The sequence below is a fragment of the Oreochromis aureus genome, linkage group 6, assembly GCF_013358895.1.
Source record: "Oreochromis aureus strain Israel breed Guangdong linkage group 6, ZZ_aureus, whole genome shotgun sequence".
NCBI lineage: Eukaryota > Metazoa > Chordata > Actinopteri > Cichliformes > Cichlidae > Oreochromis > Oreochromis aureus.
This window is the reverse complement of record NC_052947.1, coordinates 16,368,087-16,387,390: the sequence shown is the minus strand read 5'-3', so window position 1 is coordinate 16,387,390 and position 19,304 is coordinate 16,368,087. Positions and strand designations below refer to the sequence as shown.

The following is a 19,304-nucleotide window of genomic DNA, read 5'->3' as shown; positions in this document are numbered from 1 at the left end:
GTGCTAATGAGCCCCATCTAAGAAATGCGTTCTACCCCAGGTGATTAAAACCATAGTATTTTATTTGCATCTTACTTATTACTAATTAGCAGCTAACCTGCTATCACTACCCTTTCATCCAAATATGCTAAATGAACTGGGCCTTATTATAGTGCTTTTCTACTCTACTTGAGCACTCATAGCACTTTGTAAAACATGTTTCATTCACACAAGCACTTTTTGTGCATTTAACATTCACACTCAGATGAAGCCACTGGGAGCAAACTGGGGTTCTGTATCTTGCCCAAGGATACTGGCATATAGACTGTACCAGCCAGAGATCAAATCACCGGCCTTCCGATTAGTCCATGATGTGCTCCTGAGCCACAGCCACACTTTTAGTTACCTAAATTTGGTGACTTTTAGCCCAAAAACGCCAACACAGCTGCAGCCAAAGTGTTTGGAGACTTCAAATCAGGCATTTTACATGAAGTTAAACAATTTCTTTTAATTTAAAAAAGGGAGGGGGGCAATACTTCTGTAAAAGAATTTAGAAACATCTGTTCTATAGGAACATCTCAGTAAGGGTGGAAAAAAGTGTGCTATAACCGTGAAAATAATGTCACCATGTTATTAGGGCTGTACTTATGCTGTATATACATTAACATAAAAACCATCCAGCCACTTATCCACTGTATTCACATTCTGCTTTTTTTCCTCATGTCCCAACAGCCTTTTTAAACAGCAAACCCCAAATTATGGAGGAAAGATATCCTCAAACTGCCTGTTTGTTGTGTGCTTCTTATAATATTTGAAAACTGGGACCATTTGTGGCTAACTGTGGCATATTTAAAACTTTCTCTCTCCCTGTCTTACATGCAGCTGCCCACGGCCTATTAACCTCTATCAGTCTTCTTACCATCTGATATAGGTATACTAGACTGCTAGTCTATAACGACAATAGTCTGCAGTGGCATTTGAGGAAGAGCCCATCCATGTAAGCAGTCATAGATTAGCGGTAGACACTATTAGTGTGTGTCTCCTAGCTGCGCTGAGTGCGTGTCCAGCATCGGCAAATCCTCCCACGCCTAATTTAAGACCCTGCATTAATCACTGGGATTGGAGGACAGAAAGTCAAAGATGGGTTGTAGGTGGAGAGGAAAAGGAGGGGGGGGGGGTCTGCTGTGTGAGTGAAACTAGACCCACTTTGCTGCTTTTTTACCTGAGGCTATTTGGATAGGAGGAGAGAGAAAGAGAGCGTGAGATCTAAACAAAGAAAATGGGAACGCGGGAGATGAAAAGGAAGGAAAAAAAATAAGAAATTGCAAAAGGAGAAAGAGAGTCATTGAGAGTGGAAGAAAGGGAAGGGGGAGAAAGAAGCTGATTATTTGTAATTAATTAGGCGTTATTGTTCTAAATTAGCCCGCTACATGGGTGCTCATTAATCTTCTGTAGTGGGAAGCAGTGATTGGTAATCCATAGCTGTTTTCTGAGTGCACAGCCCGTTCTAAATGCACCAGCAGTCTGCCTCTGTCTTTCTTCCTTCCTCTCGCTTTCCCAGTGATCACACAGCAAGACCTTCTACCCCATTAGTTTGAGCTTAATTTGACATTTAGCATTTTTAGCAATTAAAAGGCTGCATTTAGAGTGCACTGCTATGGAAATTATGTAGGCAAGCAGCTCCGCACATAACGTCATAGATTCAGGATGCAGTCTGTACATTAAGATGATGTATGCCGGCCTTAAATGGGGCTCTGTAACAGATCCAGTTACCATTAGACAGAGGTAGTATATGTCTCTGTGGTTTTTGAAAGAGCGTTTAGCTTCGCTACAAAATATAGAAACTGCCTTGGGTGGCTAGGACATCAGCGCTGATCTAATCTAATTTCATTCTACTCCAAGACTCGGTCTGGCCTCAGTGGGTTATGGAAAAATGCTATGGTAATGTACAAAAACATGGTGGGCTTTTCTAATGTGACAGGTAACATGGTATTAAGTGGATGCAGCACAGCCAGATCCTAGAAAAAGATCTGAAATGCCTCAAGACTCGAACACAAACAAAACCCAACTTGGACAACTTTGTGTTTTTTGCACACAATAATACTTGGACCTTTTCTTTATTATTACTATTACAGACACTTTAAATATTCTTAACTGCACTTCTAAAAAGGAAGAGAATTTTTGCAGAGCTTTCACAAGTTCTGAATAAAAACGACAACCTGTTACAGTAAGAGAGTGGCGCAAAGCGCTGATCTTGAGAGGACCCCCATGGTAGGAGCTTGGGAGTCCCCATTTAGATCGGCGATAGATAGATAGTGACCACAAAACAAGGGGGAAATGGAGAGGGCAGCGTGGCTGTAATCCGATTTGCTAAATGCAATTCCTTCTCCAAAATCAATGTCATCTGCTACTGCAAGTCTCTGTGCAGTTTTTCTCCTATTCACAGTACTTTCTTTTCTCACTTCTTGTTAAAACTTCTCTTAGTTTTGTCCTGCCCTGCTGATCGAGGGTAATGCAGAAAGGCTTCATTTTATTTTTTATTACAACCATAACAAGACAAGCTTGTAGAAAGATCATTCCATAGCTTGCAGTAACTTGTACTAAAAGTCAGAAAAACACTTTGGATTTCCACCATTTCATTATCATTAATTTCATACAATATATATCTTGTAATATGTAATATTTTAAATATATGAATGCTAGAAATGTGCAAAATGTTAACAGCTGGATAACCTCGACAACAATTGATGCACAGCTCTTTATCTAACATTGGATCCTCACTTTCTTCCTTTGTCCACTCGTCAGAGGATCTATTTCTAAACTATTTGCCAAGAACAACAGCTTGAGTCAGGTGTGTGTGTGTCTTAATAACCTTAATAATCCCAGAAGGCAAAGACTGTTTTGCTGAACTACTGTTCCTGTGATGTTTAGCACCCCATCACAAACTCAAATAGACCAAATAATTAAATTAAATGCGTATTAAATTATGTCAGAAATATCTTTGCTCATCTCTGCTCATCGCCATCTTTGTGGTGAAAAGTCTGGCAGGTGATGACGATAGCCAGCAGTGGAAGTGTGAAGGGCATCGGGACCTTCACGCCCCGATCTCTCCCTTTCGGAGAACTCCTCATTCTCAAACTGATTTGTGTGCAGAGACGGACGAGGGGCACCTTGGGTGGGTTGTGTGGGCAGAGAGTGGGAGGGCTGTTGTGTCACTGTGCCCACCTGCAGAAACATCTGTCTACTTAGAGACACTCGAGCAGATACACTAATGACTGATGTGAATAAATGCACATATGAACACACAAACACACGTGTGTGTGGGGAAACTATACACACAGCAACTTAATGCAAATAGTTTTTTCTTATATCATCTCCTCAAACTCTAAATATGAAAATTTGAATATCAGCAGGTATACAGTATTTGTAATTACCTTTGTTAGTTAGCATTGTATCTCTAATGTCTGCAAATAAAAGGGGAATGTATATACTACTGCTAAATAAGGTAACACAAAGTCATCTCTTTTACTTCATATGAAGCAGCTGTGCTGTCGGCAAACTCGCCAATATATCAAAAGTAGCCATAAGCCGTTAAATGTCTATTGAAACCATCAAGAAAAAAAAAAATTAATAAGCAGCACTGGCACACATAGTAACAATATCTGTCCCTAGTGATGAGGCGTCTAGCATGTAAATGAATGATATCACAAAAAAAGACAATTTTATCTACAAACCACTTTTCTTTTTTTTTTGTACTGCATAAAAGAATTTTTGGTGTCCCACAAACTGGTTCTAGACAGCCCCAAAGGAACCTCTTGTTTATCATGCAGCCAAAAGAGTGACTAGATATGTGTAGAAATTCAACAGACTCTGTGCTTTTACTGTACACAGTGATCATTCACCCAAACACCCACTCTGAGCCAGGAAAAACCCACAAATTTAACACAAGAACGAAAAAAGTAAAAACCAGACATACTGCTGCTCATCCCACTCCATCAGCCAGAAATCTGAACAGCCAATACTCAGATCACAGATAAGACACTTACATGAAAAAGAATTTTTTTAAAAAAACTTTTATCGCTAGACAGAAATCCCTGTGTATTAGAGCCTGTAAATTACAATAAAAATCTGTGTGTAATGTGTGATGCCATCCTGCATCAATAGAAAAAGTAGTTTCAGTGCGAGTCACAGACAACTTTTCAGACCGTGCTCAGCTTCAAGTACAGCATCACTCTACAAACCAAACAGACAATTTTACCGTGTTTTACACAAGGCAAACTCGATCATAAAAAGTCTTTGTAAAGAGGAGGTGTGCAAATATGTGTGAATGCATATATGCGCTTATCAAGAGGCTCCCGGTGGGCTGGTTGTATTTATGAGGCCTTGTTTCTCTGATTGTTCTCGCGCAGCTCCCATGAATATTCAATGTGATCAGAGAGAAGGGCTTGCTAGAACCCGAGAGAGAAGGAGGGCAAAAAGAAAATGTGCCTGGTAACTCACATTCGCTCAAAAACAGACGCACGCGTGTGCACGTACGTACACACGTGGACGCACACACAAATGCACTACAATCACACGCACAAACACAGCCCTGCAGCAGTGGGAGGAGATAGCAACAGTGACAAACAGCTTTGGTGCTACAAAGGTGGCAGGAAATCTATCAAACGGGACAATAAAATTGCAATTGAGTTTCTTTAGCTTTTTTTATAGCAGATGCATGCATCTTGGTGGGACCTGCTGCAAGTTCGATTCAGAGGCAGTCCCCGGCCCTCTGTGTATTTGTGTGTGTGTGTGTGTCACATTGTACAAGTGCATGGGTTTATTCACACACTGTATGGGTGAAATTCAGCAGGAACAACTGTAACTTCAGTCAAGAAGAAACAGCATTAATCTTGCTGCAATTACACCACATTGTGGAGGGAAGAAAAAAAACTGCAGTGTTTATCCCTATTGTAAAAAAAAAAACAAAACAGCTAAAATATTAGCATTAGTATTTTTCACACTCCCCAGCAGTCCATTTCTTTTTGAAATATCTCAAAAGCTCAAGCCACTCAAGCTTGCAGCAGCATCTGCTGTTGTGCATACGTGTGTTACTTTTTCAGAATTTCACTGCCACTCCTCTACAATATGCTGACCAATATTTTCATCTTCTTGAGTCCTTATCATTGTGCTGCACAGTGTTCAGAGGTGTGGGAGTTTTAAAACACCCCACATCCAACACACACAGCAGCCTTCATGCCGCTGATATCCCCAGCAGTCTTTCTGTGCCCCCTATTGGATGAAACCCGTCACGGCACTCCAGGCTACAGTGAAGCGTCTCATATCACGAGCACTTCTTTAACTCAACTTTCAATCTGCCAGGCTTAAAAACCCCCCAGACCACAATCTGACACCAGCCTCAATTACTTCACTGCTCTGGAACAGAGGAGCGTAATATGATATCAACACTGAATTTCTAAAGCAGTATTTTGAATTCAGGTTTTGGAAATAAAACGTGCCAGAAGTTTATTTTTATCTGTGTGATGTGAAAGAAAGAGACGCTATACATAAACAAAAAGAGGGAAGACTGAAGGGATTCTTTCCAATTGGTTTATACTGAAACTAGCTTTTAAATTACAATCACTATATAGCTTCCATAGCTTTATCTGATGGGCACCGGGACGCAAGGTTCAATTACCCCGCTCGCCTTTGCTGAAAGTAACCGGGCGAGACGATAGTGCTGTGTAATTCTTTTATTTGATGAATTGTGTTGTGTCACATTTGAAAGTAAAGACATGGGTGGGAGAACCGATTGCTCTGAATGATCATTGCTTTCTGTTTGGCAGGAATTGAAAAGGAGGAAGAGGCTTGTGGTTACAGTCATGTTGTGAGTGTTTAAGGCTGACGATACTTCAGCCAGACGGTGAGTGTGTTTGCTACAGAAAGATAATGGTAAGATGTTAAAAAGAAAAACAGGCGAGGAAATGGAAGAAGTTTGTAGAGAAGGATAAACAAAGCTGCGTGTGAGCTCTGTGTGCGGGGATATAATGAGCGCTCTGACCTTGGAGTGCGTGATGGACAGGGTGTCCACCCAGACTCGCCAGCCGCCCCACTCATACTTGATGGCGTGGTAGAGCAGGATGCGGAAGATGGCGTACACCATCTCTGTGATTTTCTGCTCCTCGTTGTTTTGCGGGTTGATGAAGCACAGAGAGAGCATCCACTCCTGCCACACAGAGCACTGCAGCAGGCTCCTGAAAACAAACGGCAGCAAATGAGGAGGTGGCGAACCCCACGGGCGCCTAAACGCAGCGTGCACTGACGTGTGATGTACTTCTCTATCCTTTGAATTGGTCCGATTCTTACCTGCGGTTCTCTCGGCTGTTATTGAACAGTTTGATCATGTCTGACAGAAAGACCCTGCGCACCTCCATGCTCTCTTGAGAGGGGGGAGAGTTCTTCAGCAGAGCAGCTATTACCTTCAGAATCTCTGGAAGAGGGAAAAAAAAAAAAAACCACTCTGTTTACAGTCTGAGATGAAAATGCTTTATGGAGTTAATAAAAAAAAAAAAAAAAAAAAAGCACCAGTGCTGGAAAATATCAAAAATACTGTGTCTGCTTTGTGCATTTTGTAATATAATACATAACAGCCAAGCAGTATTTTCAAGGCTTATAAAATAACATTTGAATTTGGAAACATCCAGCATCGTGTTTGGATATACAAAAAGGATTGGTCGCAGGAGGGGAAACCGAACAAATCAACAGCTATATCATACATTGCTTTCAACATGTGCAAATCATTGTGTCACAAACTATCTGAACTTGCAGCTGTGCACACCTGAAAATCTGCGCCCGTGGTAAGGAAAACAGAACAGAGGAGAATAAAAAGCCCAGAGCCATTGATCTTTATCATACCGTAATGGCTTTGGTATTGTTTCAAATGAGAGCGCCAGAGTCACAGGCCCTTCTGAAATGCTTGGCTTCGGTTAAACCAAAGAGACTGACTGTTTAGATGAATTATCTAGACAATGTCAGTGTCCATTTGCTCTGAGTAGAAAGACGGTAGGGCTTGGATTTCACTCGTCTCTTCAGACCTTGGCGCTAACCGATGCCCCCTTGCCCCGGCAGACAGTTGTGTTGTTTCTACGCCTTAGTCACTCAAATTATGAGTCGCTGAACCTTTACCGCCAGAAAATTACCCCAGCATGTACCGGGAATGAGGATGGAGGGATGGCGTGTTCCTTTCTTTCGTTTTTTTCCTTCTTTTTTCCATTTGCTCTTGGTTCTTTTCCCTCGAGTTAATTTGAGGGAAACGGTACTTCCTCGGTTTGTTTGATTGGCTCTGACGTTACTAAAGACTGCAATCAGGGGGCCATTTTGGGAGTTTGTCACAGATTAAATCAAGAGAATACACGGCAAAGGAGAAACAGACCACCAGTCTATGTTCCATACAATATGCTCGCAAACCCATACAAGGTTCCTATGATATATATTGCCTGTCCGGGATGGTTGGGCAGGAGAGATTTTAACGCAATAAAGGCCCTGGATAATCAATGTGTGACTACACAAAGACCTTGTCAGATTAAGTCTGGCTGGATGTAAACCTTGCTTGTGTTTGGATTTCAGACTGATTAAAGCTTTTCTTTGTTTTAGCTGCATGTGCATCTATGAAAGCACCAGTATAAAAGAGAGTGGGATGTTTTCTTTTCTTGTTTGAAATGAACACTTAAGATTTCAACAGAGGGAAAGATTTGGTGAGCTGACGTAAAATTCGAGGTAAATAACAGCCTAAAAAAAATAAATAATAAAAGTGACCAAAGCCACCATCCTCGGCTGTGTTTATCCCACGTATAATTAAATATATAAATGCAAAGCAAACAAATAATGGCCAAGTAATAATAGTTATCAGCTATGCAAATATTTCTCATTTTAACATTCATTGAAAATAGCAAAAATTATATAAAAGTTAATTATTGTACAATAAAATCCTCAATTTAATTTAAGAAAAAACACATTAAAAATCTAAACTCCCCATTAATTAAACCTAAATGAATTAAAAACACAATTATAAACTGAATAAATTATTATCATGTCACTACATTTATCTTTCCTTTATATGTAAAATAAGACCGGTGAAAAACAACGCCGAGGCTCAATAAAACCAGCAGACGAGTGTATATTTGTCACACAAAGTGTTTGCACCATCCTTGTGTAAGGTTTACATCTGAGGTTCAGGAGTCTGAAAATACGCTCCGGCTGCAAAATTTATGTCGTTCATTTGTTTGACGGTATATAGCGATCGCACGGATCCACGGGGAATATCCTCCTGCGGCACAGAGCCGTAGGTATGTAGAGGGTATGCTGCGGCAGATGATTTAGGGGAGCGGTGTGGCGCGGAGGAGGCACTTACGTGGGTTGAGAATCTTCACAGTGGAGTCGGGGTCCGGATGCTGTTTATGGATCACTTGAGTGCAGATCTGCTCTGTAAGAATCTATCGGGGGATTCAAGTCATAAATGTCCACATAAGTCTTGAGGATAACAGAGAAACAAAGCACAGGGATATCTGCATGCTTCTAAATTATTTCACAAATCAAATTTCTGTTGGTGGTCAACCTAATGTGTTATTGCATTTTCATATAAAGTACAAACAACTGAGACAGATTAGAAAATAAGGCACAAATTCAGCATACTGGGGAAAAAAAAAAAAATCTGTCATGTGGCTGAACACAGAGGTTATTAGTGTGTGTTTTGTTAATGTTGTCTACATAGAAAGCTTCCACTATGCAAACACAAGCCTCGAGGGTGAATGGGCAGCATACAGACCTCAAAAAGCACATTGTACATTGTCATGGTGAAGTGGCTGGAGTGGAGCATCAGGCGTTCGGTGAGCAGGGAGAACAGGCCGTGACTCAGCATGACCTCTGCTTTCCTCCTGATCGAAATGATAAAAAGGTCAAAGGTCGGTCAGCAGTCATCGGTATTTGCTTAAACAATTGTTATATTGGAAAACATGATGACCCAAACTTATATCAGTTTGCAGAAACACACAACCAGAATCTCAATTTTAAAATCAATATTAAAATCTATGTTTAAAAAAAACTCTTTACACTATAAGGAATAACGAAAGCAATTCTGGAGTGTGTGATAGCTCGAATGTTAATAAAAATAAAAAACGGAGCCGTGTTAAGATAAAAAATCTTTACACAGCTCTGTTTGAAATCTGCAGCGGTACAAATCAGCTGTGCTCTTGCTAACATTTGACAAGGAGGAAATGAAAAAGAGAATCCCCGCTGACAAAGCCTGGCTTTTTGCTTTCATCTCTAATCATTCATCAGCCCCACTTTTACTTTTGTATCATAGCCTCGAAAACTGAACTACTTGCAGATGTGCACATGTGGATTTCAAGGCTTAAAACTGCTGCAAAGACTATGGTTAAAGTTGTTTCTTTAACTCCTATATCAATACAAGCTGCACAGTATCAATGGTGATTATTAGCAAAAAATTATAATTTCATTAAGTAAATTTATATTAAGTATCATCACCCAAAATGGCAATACTGACATGCTAAATTCTGTTTCTTTTTCATTAGTTATTTTACTGTGTTCTGTCAGCATGCAGGCTAATACAAATTAAATGTTAACGAGAATCCTTTTAAAAGTGAGTTTTAGCTATAATACAGTTAAAATCAGGATAATGAGAAAATGTACTTTATTTTTAGAATATAAAGAACTCCAACAAAACTGTTAAGAAAATATCCAGTAAGCATCTAAATAAAACTCTTAAATTAACCAGGTTAAGGACTTTTTTCCTCTCGTTTGCAATATTTTTGGAGAGCCCTTTTTATTTTACAGTGCAGTGCAGAGAAAGGCGACACGTGGTTAGAGACAGCAGATCCAGCTTGTATGCAGTGATAGTGCAGAGTCTACTCTATTAGAAAAAAAAAAAAATCTACCAGTGTTGGCTTTCTGTTTTTTCGTCACTTAGCAAAAGTAAAAAGTAAAGTAAAATGTGTTCTTGTATCTACAAAGACTTCTAATAAAGTACTTACTTTGGTGACAAGTGTTTCAGAAAGTAGCCCAAAACTTTGAGTGCTTGGACTCTTATTCCCTCATTTTTGGCGGCCAAAAGCTTGTAAATCACACTGTGGGACGAAAAACAGAAAATCTTAACAGTTAACAAAAAGAAACACATATTTAAAAAGCAAAAACTTTTTTTAATGAATACATGCATATTAAATTGTTATGTCTTGTGTTTTCCTAAGCACAGGGCTGAAACTAAGAAATGCAAAAGTTGCTCCAACTGGAACCATTCACACCGTTTGTAAAGGAGCTCATGAATATGGATATAAAAAGTCGATCTTTACCGAATCCCATTCCGCTGGTCAAAGGCCTGAATCATGGATCCAGGATGCTCAGACATGAGAGCGACCAGCAGCTGCAGCACATCCATGAGATTGTCGTCCTGAGGAACATGAAGGAAGGAGACTGAAGCTATTGTAGTATTTAAAAAGGACAGTGGGAAACGAGCCAGCTTCGCCAATGATATCTAAATGATGAAGGGCTTACAGTGAACTGTGTATTTAAATCTAAGCTAAAAGCAAATATATATCTAGTCACTAATTGATATTTATATTTCTGCCTTGTACAGCAGTGGCAGTAGCAGCAATAATACATGGACTACATCATAAGGGTCTGAACTAAAGAATTACAACATACAGGCTGTGCAATGTATGGCTGCTGCATGATGGTGGCTTTTCCAGACAGTGCTGTAAACACCATTTAGGTTCACTGCGTTACTGACTGATCTGAATGATTCATTTGCTATGCATCACTTCACTGTAAACAACCCCACTTCTGTCAGGACCTCAAACTGGCAGACTTGGAAGAATAACAAGAACCAGTAATGCAGCGTTTAGAAGCAGAAAGTGTTTGCTCATGCTCTCCATATCAGATGGTGAGCCACACCAAATGCAGTGTAGCGGTACTGTGTTGCCATCTGGTGGTGAGGTCTCTCTCTGCCGGTCTATGCCTACCTCATGCATGGTTAGGAGGTAGCTGAGGATACTCTGTAGCTCATCTTCCTTTACTCCATGATCCTAAAATGCAAAAGGCGCAGATTGTTTTAACAGCGCAAGACTGGAAAAAGAGGAGACTAAGAAACAACATTTTTAACTCTGTAAACCCTAAACATGCAAAGCACACACTGCTTAGTTCACCAACATGGAAAAATGAGATTATAATGATGAAACTTTTAATGATATCGAAATTCCACATACTGTAATAAAATATTTGAACCCTGCAAAGCCAAGTGAAATATATGCATTACAATATATTGAAAAAAAAAGTCAGATATAGCAAATATGATACATTTATTTACCAACAGGCAGATCAAAGGATGGCTAAAGGTTTTAATCATCCTAAGAACAAGAGCAGTGCATGCTGAGTTACAACACATGCCTGAGGAAGAGGCATAAGCTTACCTTCATTATGAGCTGCTTGACAAACAGCAGCAGAAAGGCTCGCAAAGAGAGTATCTCCTTCTGATTTGGCCTTGGACCTTCTGAAAACCAAAAAAGTTCAATGGCTGTTCAGCGTGGCTAACAAAAAAAGGCACAAAACTACAAGATGATCCATTTTATTTTGTAAAAGTTTGACTCGATATCACTTGAAAGGACTTGCGTACAGTGTGGGTGTGCTTGTATGTGTGAATCTGTGTTTTTGTGCACATGTGCATGTGGAAGCTAAGTTTTATCAGGGGTTTGATTACGTCGTAATTGCTGCATACTTTTGCATTTTGTGTGTAGGCTCACCTAGGCCTTTGGGTACGATTCCACTGCGGTCCTGAGGGTTGACAACCCAGTAGTAGAATTTTAGTGTATGCATGATCTGAAGCACAGTGCCCACCCTGCGAATAGCGTTGTAAATGGTCACTGTGCTGATGAACTCTGTCGCCAGGTAGGTGTAGAGTGTCAACTGCACCTGCACAGGTTATAAAAGCAAATGAAATTTAAATGTGCATGCACTCAGGGTCGAGTCCAGTTTTACTGTGTCCTTGATTTTTGTTCCTTTGAGAGGCAACTGGATGCTTGGAAAGCTCCTAAGGGTTGAACCGAGTCATTCTTGTTTTAATGGCAGTTACAGGTGGAGGGATAACCTTGAACTCCAAGCGCAAAAAAGCTGAAAATAAGTTCTAGGGCAAAAGCACAGAGGGGCAAATCTGTGTGCAGTAAAAATTTCTACATCTTTTAAAACTTAACCAAAAAATAATGCAGCCCTGTGTGTTACCTTGGCAGGGGCATGGATCCAGATGGCAGGGTTGAACAGAATGTGGTCACACAGCTGCTTGAGCAGCAAGATCCCATTCTGCAAGTTGCTAAGGTATCTGGAAAAGGCCAGTACAATGTCCAGGACGGGCCTCGTCACATGCACCTTGGAAGACTGGCGCAGAGAGGGAGACAAGGAGGCACAAAGTGACACAAGTGGAGGTGAGGGAGGAAAAAAATCCATAGGAAGTACAAAGGTAAAGAGACCGCAAAGTGAAGAAGGAAAATAGATTCCATGCAGAGAAAGAAGAGGAGGAGCTCCAAGCAAGGAAGTGTACAGTAAGTGTTAATGTGTGCCTGTGTTAGTGTATTTGCATTGGAGATGAATTAATATTTGTGTTACAGCTGTGCTGGGATCATTATCAGTGCAACTACCAGGACAGGAAAATGGTCTTCTTGCCAGTTAAGCCAGTTTACTCACCTTTTCCAAAGTATAGCCAATGACGAGGAAGCCTTTGCAGGCCAAGACCTGCTCTTGCATAGCCACTGAGTTCTTCAAGAGCTCCATCACAAAGGATAGCAAAGTGCAGCTAAGAGCCACAGACAGACAAACAGGGACAAAGAGAAGGACAGACTACAAGTCAGACAGTGACAGTCTATGTAAGCTGCTGACAAAGCCCAGACTGTCAAGGACACATCATACAGGAAATGTGATTGAATGAGGTTGTGTGTCTCCTTTGTGCTGGGGTAACAGTTTCAAGCTAGCATCACCTAGAGGACTGCAAAAACATCCACAATGCAATTTAGAAGTAATAAACAAAGCAATGTATGTATTAAACTAAACATTTAGTAAGGATAAAATAATCTGAGAGTAACATTTTAATTTAAGAAGCAGCGTACACTATTTAGACCATTCAATTCTGTAGTAGTTAAGAAACAATAGTACAATATTAATTCACTGTTACTCTGCATGCTTCATAGCCCTTGAAGTAACAGCCCTAATAAAACACCATATGTGTTACAACCAGAGTGGTCTTAATGACAAATGAACAAAAGCCTCCTGATTATTCACTGCTCGGCTTACTACTGTAGTGCACGTAAGTGGTGTTACCAGACAGAGGTGTCCAGCTCGTTGCTGGAAGGCTGGCAGTAATCCAGCTGTGCAAACAGTGGGAAGAGGACCTGCACACCACCGATAGAGTGTATGCCGCTCTGGACTGAGTGAGTCACCACAGCTTTCACATCCTACAGAAACACACACACACACACACACACACACACACACACACATATCCACGTTACACATGCAATCAGAATCGCACAGGGTCACACAGATGTTCTATTCTTCTGATAATTACAGGGATATGTAACTACTTTTGGGGTTTTATTGCCACAGCATAACATAAGAGCCCTCATTTGAATCTTGACTGTTGCTGCCTGCTAACCTCCTAACCTCAAACCATAGTTTTGATATTTCCTCTTATTTACTGTAATGTTTTATAATATTTTCCCCCAAATTTATATGGATGTTGCTCAGTGTTTGAGAGGGTAGACACAACTAATGGATGAGAAAACCAAACCGAAAAAAAGTGAGAATTTTTCCCAGCTTCTTCTATAGGATTGGAATTTTTGAGCATGGAATAGCAAAGCTGCAAATATAGGTCACACATTCATTCATATTTCACACCGAGTGTGTTTGTTTGTGTGGTGTAGGGAGCGTACGTTTATGTGGCGGCAAAGGCCTCCCCCACAGAGGAAACAAAGTACTTTCTTTGATGAGAGGGCATGAGAGAAAAACTCAATTAGCGCTCGAGAGGAGAAAACTCAACATGATTGAAGAAACAGTTTTACACGTGCGGTGCACATTTCTCTGAGCATGTTTGTGGGTACGTACATGACTATGGCAGAATTTGGAAAATGTCCATGCACTAACACCATATACAGCTACAAAAGAAAAATGCACAACTACTCAAATGTAGTTCCAAACTAAATCTCCCAGAGAAAGCCAATTTTATAATTAGAGCACCAGGATGGCATTTTTCAGCAGCTGCAGCAGTCTGTCTGGCTGGCTCAACACATTTGCTCCTCTGCCCTAATGAGGCTATTAAAATGAAAAGATGCCAACTGGGCCACTTTCATTACCGTGTGGGAAGAAAGAGAGTAAAGAGTGGTACATATGGAACAGCGGGAGGGAAGGAGCAGGTGTAGAGGTGCTGAATGAATTTAGGCAGTGAAACTGCTTTAATGTTGGTGCTGTATGGTGACTTAAGGTTAAAGTAAAGCAACGCTATAAATACCATCTCCAAGGGGGGAATGGCTCTAATATGATAGACGCACTAAGTGTTAACCGTGAGGGTGTAATTACCTGCAGCATGAGCGCATGGGGTGAGTGGACGAAAATGGAGACATTGTCCTTCGGGGAGGACTCAAGGCAGAGCTGGGCATCTGTGGCTCGGGGATTGTAAGTGAAGGCAATACTAGAAGACAGCTTGCCGTCATACAGTAAGGTCTTATGATGCTCAGCGAACAACAAGTCACTCTCAGCCTTGTACTTGAATGTGCCCTGAGCAAGACAAAGAAAAGGGCAAAAAGTGTTTAGTAAAAAAATAACATGAGACAGTCTCTGCATCGTTCTTTTAAGCATGCGTCTTTCTACAACTCTATTAACCAAACAAAAGGCCAGTTACAAATACTGAATCAACGCAATCATCTGCAAATTATACAATACTTCAAAGACGAGACATTGCATGTTTAAACAGAGAATTCTTGCTTTTGAAAGATTATATGCCTAATTTTAATTTGATCCCAGTTGTGGAGTCTTAAAAACAGACCTGTTGGAGCACAAACTAATTAGGTTCATTAGTAAAGACTGAGACAGATCCACTGCTCAAAGACTGCAAGGACAACAAGACGCACTCAGAGCACAAACATCCACGAGCAGCTCACTCACTGGTCAGCTCTTACTTTTAAGGGAACAATACTGTAGTTTGTATTCATTCATCTACCTTCTTTCTTCTTTTAAAACATACTTTATGTTCATGTAGTACATTTGACGTGATATTTTACATCTTTATACATACTGCAACACATACCACACTGAGAATAATAGTAAGAACCATTGGTTATAAGTTTAAGGCTTTTAGTCCATGTTCAACCAATAAATTATTAAGTTGACCTTGCAGACCTCAGTGAATGTAAGCCAAACTGTAATGGGCCTCACTCTACACCCCTATAAAATTTTATCAGACTATTATTTAAATCTTTTTGAGTTATCATGTTTACAGACAGATGCATGTAACCGCTACCAAAAACATAACCTCCCGGAGGCAACTAGCTCATCAACATAAATGAATGTTTCTTAACTTGTATACCAAAGTATTTTTAGATTACAACACATTAAAGGACTTTGATAATATATTGAAATCTCTGTAAGCATCTATGATTACTGGCTACGATCCAAAAAAACACCACTGCTGTTCATTTAATATGGACTCGGATGATTTTTCTAAATGTGAAATTCTTGGAAGCCGTGGATGTTGTGCCCTGTTGTGGCCACCCAGCTTGTTATCATTATGCAGTTAAAAAGCGAGCATAGCTCCAAAAAAAAGATTGTTGCCTCCAGTGCAGAGCTGTCACCCACTGAAAACATTTTACACATGAGGAGATGAAAAACATGGCACAGGGATGTCATAGTATCCAAGAAAGTAAAGTAAACAACCTGCAAAGGTGCTAAAATTGCCCTTCTTAATTCCTGAATGTTTAAAATGTTGACAAAAGGAGAGAAGTCATGCCAGTATATATTTTTCCTCTCTAAGATGCTCATTATTATAACCAATCATGTTACTGAACTTTTTACAATTAATCTAATTAGTAGCAAAAATGTTCCTCTAAAGTTGCACATGTCCAAACTTTTGAGATTTTTCAAAAAAATAGTAACACGTGTCAGTTTAAACACTTGATATTCTTTTCTATGTTCTGCTGTGAATAAAATACAGTTTTATGCTTTCCAACCTGGTAGCCCGGACCCAGCTGATAGATAGCAAGGATCTGAGCAGCGCTGAGAGCTTCTCCAAACAGGTACACTGCCCCCATCTGTCCGCAGAACACACGGTTGATATCTGCCGTCTCAGACGATCCCAGGAAACACTTGTCAAATGTCTGCAAAGGGAGGAAGCAGGAAGGGAGGAAGGAATTATGAGAGCACCAAAAGGAAAAAACAAAAATAGACAAAAGGAGGAAAAAAAAAGAGGTATGACGCGAGGAAGGAAATAAGGGGTGACGACAGATGGGGGTGGGTAAACAAAACCAAAAAGGAAAGGAAAAAAAAAAAAAAAAAAATCAAGAGAGAACAGCAGGGTAAGACACACTGATGTTAACTCTAGCTTTAAAGCAGAAATATTAAGAATGATAAGATCACGTCTCCTTCAAGAAGCCAATTTGCTTTCTGACATCTACAGGATTACATTACACTGTGATGGTACAATAATTCCAAACATAATGTAATGTTACAATCTTTTATCTCAGCATGACAGAAAGCAATCCTGTGGACTGTGACAGAGTTCTGAAGTGTGAATCGAACACGGTCATCATTTAATCATTTTCCACTGCATTTTCCATGCTTCACAGATGGAGGGAATGGCAAGCCCTCTGAAAGCAAGGACTGTGAATGGATGTGAGTGAAATCAGGCAAGATAGCCGGGGTGTTATTTGTTTGGTTTTGAGTGACGAAACTGATATTTAGACAGAAAACCTGTTAGAGCACCGAACCCCTACATGCTAGAATCAATGGCTACATTTTACCAAATGGTTCATGTAATAATATTTATGATTTGCAAACACAGAAATGGCTTATTTAAGCGGATACTTGGGCATTTAGCAAAAAAAACCAAATAGCACTACATGAAAAGCAAAACATTTCTCCCCAAATCACACACTCTTCCTTTAATTCTCCATGAATCTGTGCAGACATTAAATATTACATGAGCTGTTAGTAGCACCAACTCCTGTTGTGTTTTTGAGAAAAAAGAAAAAAAAACAACTATTAAACTGTTGCTACTTACGTCGCTGGTGTTGACAAACCAGGCAATGTCTCCGAAGGAAGCCAGTTCACCGTTCACAAAGCAGGCAATTTCACTGTTTTTCCAGCGGTTGTAGATATGAACTAGAGTCACCATGTACCACTGCAACAACCAGAACAAGCACACTTTCACACACTGGAAGTGCATCAATCAGACACACACACACATCATGTTATCAGCAAACCAGTACTCTGTGTCCTCTATCACTGTAATTCAGTCACGTTTCATGACTCACTGCCCTCAGCTATGATCCCACCTTCTGCTTAATGTTTGCTTCTAGTTTTACTTCAGCTTTGCAACCAGTGAAATAATAAATATTAGTTTATTATGTGAGAGAACAAGCATTATAATGATGTAAAAATCAACTAAAATGAGTCCTCTTGGGGTTTGGTGAAGTAAGATGACTCCTTCATGCTCCGGGGGAAAAAAAACAAAAAACCCAGAAACTTTCAAATTGCTCGCAGACCATGGCTTTCTGAAACTAACAGTATTCAACGCGTGCTTTGTGTGGAAGGAACAGAGCACTGGATAATCCTTCTCTCCCACTGCCCTCCTTCCTCCGTCTTCTAGTTTTGCTTCTCCCCAGAGTCGGGTAAGATGTGGCAGCTCATTTTTAAAGGAAGGGCTAGATTTATCGTGTGTGCACATGTGTATTTGGGTGTATGGATGTGACTGATTATGTGTGCGCTGACATATGATTTCTGTGATCTATTTACAAGGATTTGCCTTTTCATGTGTTTGAATATTTGGTTACAAAACCCTGTATTCCGCTTCGTTTTCGTTCCTTTCGTACCTTCTGCGGTTTGAAGTCATACTTTACACAGTGCTGGAATCCTTTCCCCTTCGATTTTAATGAGGTCACTATCAAACAGCCGCCCACAAAGTGTGCCGAGTAACCCATGCCTTTGCTGGTACGGAAACTGAAACAAAATGAAGGGGAAATACAAACATGTAACTTTACTTTGGAAATGATGCTGCACAGTTTCACACTAACTACTGTACCTTTCAGTGGGAGTGTGAATTACAGTTAAAAACATTAATAAAAAAAAAAAACATTTTCAAGGGAATTTTTAAAGCATAAAAAAACAATCATTTCTGAACCTCACTAAGTCTTCCCATCCGTCTCAGTGTCCCAGAGAGATGGGGCCCCTGCATGTGATTTAGTGAATATCTCTCTTGTTAAAAGGGCACCAGACTGAAGGGGGGAGTTTTTATTAAGGATTCTCTCAAACAGCTCGTTGGCTGCCCGGTTTGCTTACCATTTTCACAGCGGCTTAAGCAGACCCCTGCTGAATAAATGAGATTTTGGCAGAAATGAATGTTGGTTGAAAATAAAATGTTCAGAGCGTTTGTTTTACTTCTTCCTCAGAGATTAAACAAAGTATGAAGACACAGGGGGAAAAAAAACAACCTTTGAGGCTGGAGGGAGTGGGTTTCAAAATAAATCATCTTGGTGGGAAAATTGACACGCTCACCTTTTCGTGCAGTTTTCTTTGTGTCTAAACTATGTCCTAAAGGCGAAGTTGGCACTCCTGCATTCCATTTGTGCCACGTTCAAACAAAATTAACATTTAAATGGCAAAGAGCAAAGGTTTATGTTCGCTCCTTAATGTTTTGAAAATTCTTGTGTACCTACCAGTACAGGTAAGGCTTGTCTTTGTCTACATTGATGTTGTTGAGTGGATCCATGCGGATCCACGTGTGAAATGTAAACCCATTCTGATATGGCCATTTTGCTATGGGGGGCAGAGCTATTGCCTGTTATGGGAACACAAACAGAAGAAAAAACAAAAAGCATCAGACACTGATGTAGGATCCCGGCCAACTGTGGAATGAAATGAGCCTTCAAATATTAACTAACACTGTTCGGTAGTGCAGTAGGTCAGTCTGAAACCCCACAAAAACAAAACAAAAGTGAGGAAAAGCTGGAAAACATTTACTCTAAATCACATTCCTGTCTTATGTTTCATTAGCAGAGGTATGTGCACTGTACACAGCACACAGT

At 40.2% G+C, this 19,304-nt stretch overlaps 1 protein-coding gene across 7 annotated transcripts in view; it reads right to left on the bottom strand.

Moving 5' to 3' along the window:
- lrba (LPS responsive beige-like anchor protein) overlaps positions 1 to 19,304 on the bottom strand; it is a 173,125-nt gene that overhangs the window by 124,194 nt on the left and 29,627 nt on the right. For all 7 annotated transcript variants that reach the window (XM_039612938.1, XM_039612940.1, XM_039612941.1 and 4 more), the window contains exons 5-21: positions 18,936 to 19,057; positions 18,093 to 18,219; positions 17,282 to 17,401; positions 16,233 to 16,379; positions 14,587 to 14,784; positions 13,333 to 13,466; positions 12,703 to 12,811; positions 12,244 to 12,396; positions 11,769 to 11,937; positions 11,439 to 11,518; positions 10,992 to 11,054; positions 10,323 to 10,420; positions 10,008 to 10,100; positions 8,783 to 8,891; positions 8,369 to 8,450; positions 6,325 to 6,448; positions 6,020 to 6,212 (exon numbers count right to left, since the gene is read on the bottom strand). In XM_039612938.1, coding sequence (XP_039468872.1) covers positions 6,020 to 6,212; positions 6,325 to 6,448; positions 8,369 to 8,450; positions 8,783 to 8,891; positions 10,008 to 10,100; positions 10,323 to 10,420; positions 10,992 to 11,054; positions 11,439 to 11,518; positions 11,769 to 11,937; positions 12,244 to 12,396; positions 12,703 to 12,811; positions 13,333 to 13,466; positions 14,587 to 14,784; positions 16,233 to 16,379; positions 17,282 to 17,401; positions 18,093 to 18,219; positions 18,936 to 19,057 — 2,121 coding nt within the window. The remainder of the gene's footprint in view (positions 1 to 6,019; positions 6,213 to 6,324; positions 6,449 to 8,368; positions 8,451 to 8,782; positions 8,892 to 10,007; positions 10,101 to 10,322; positions 10,421 to 10,991; positions 11,055 to 11,438; positions 11,519 to 11,768; positions 11,938 to 12,243; positions 12,397 to 12,702; positions 12,812 to 13,332; positions 13,467 to 14,586; positions 14,785 to 16,232; positions 16,380 to 17,281; positions 17,402 to 18,092; positions 18,220 to 18,935; positions 19,058 to 19,304) is intronic.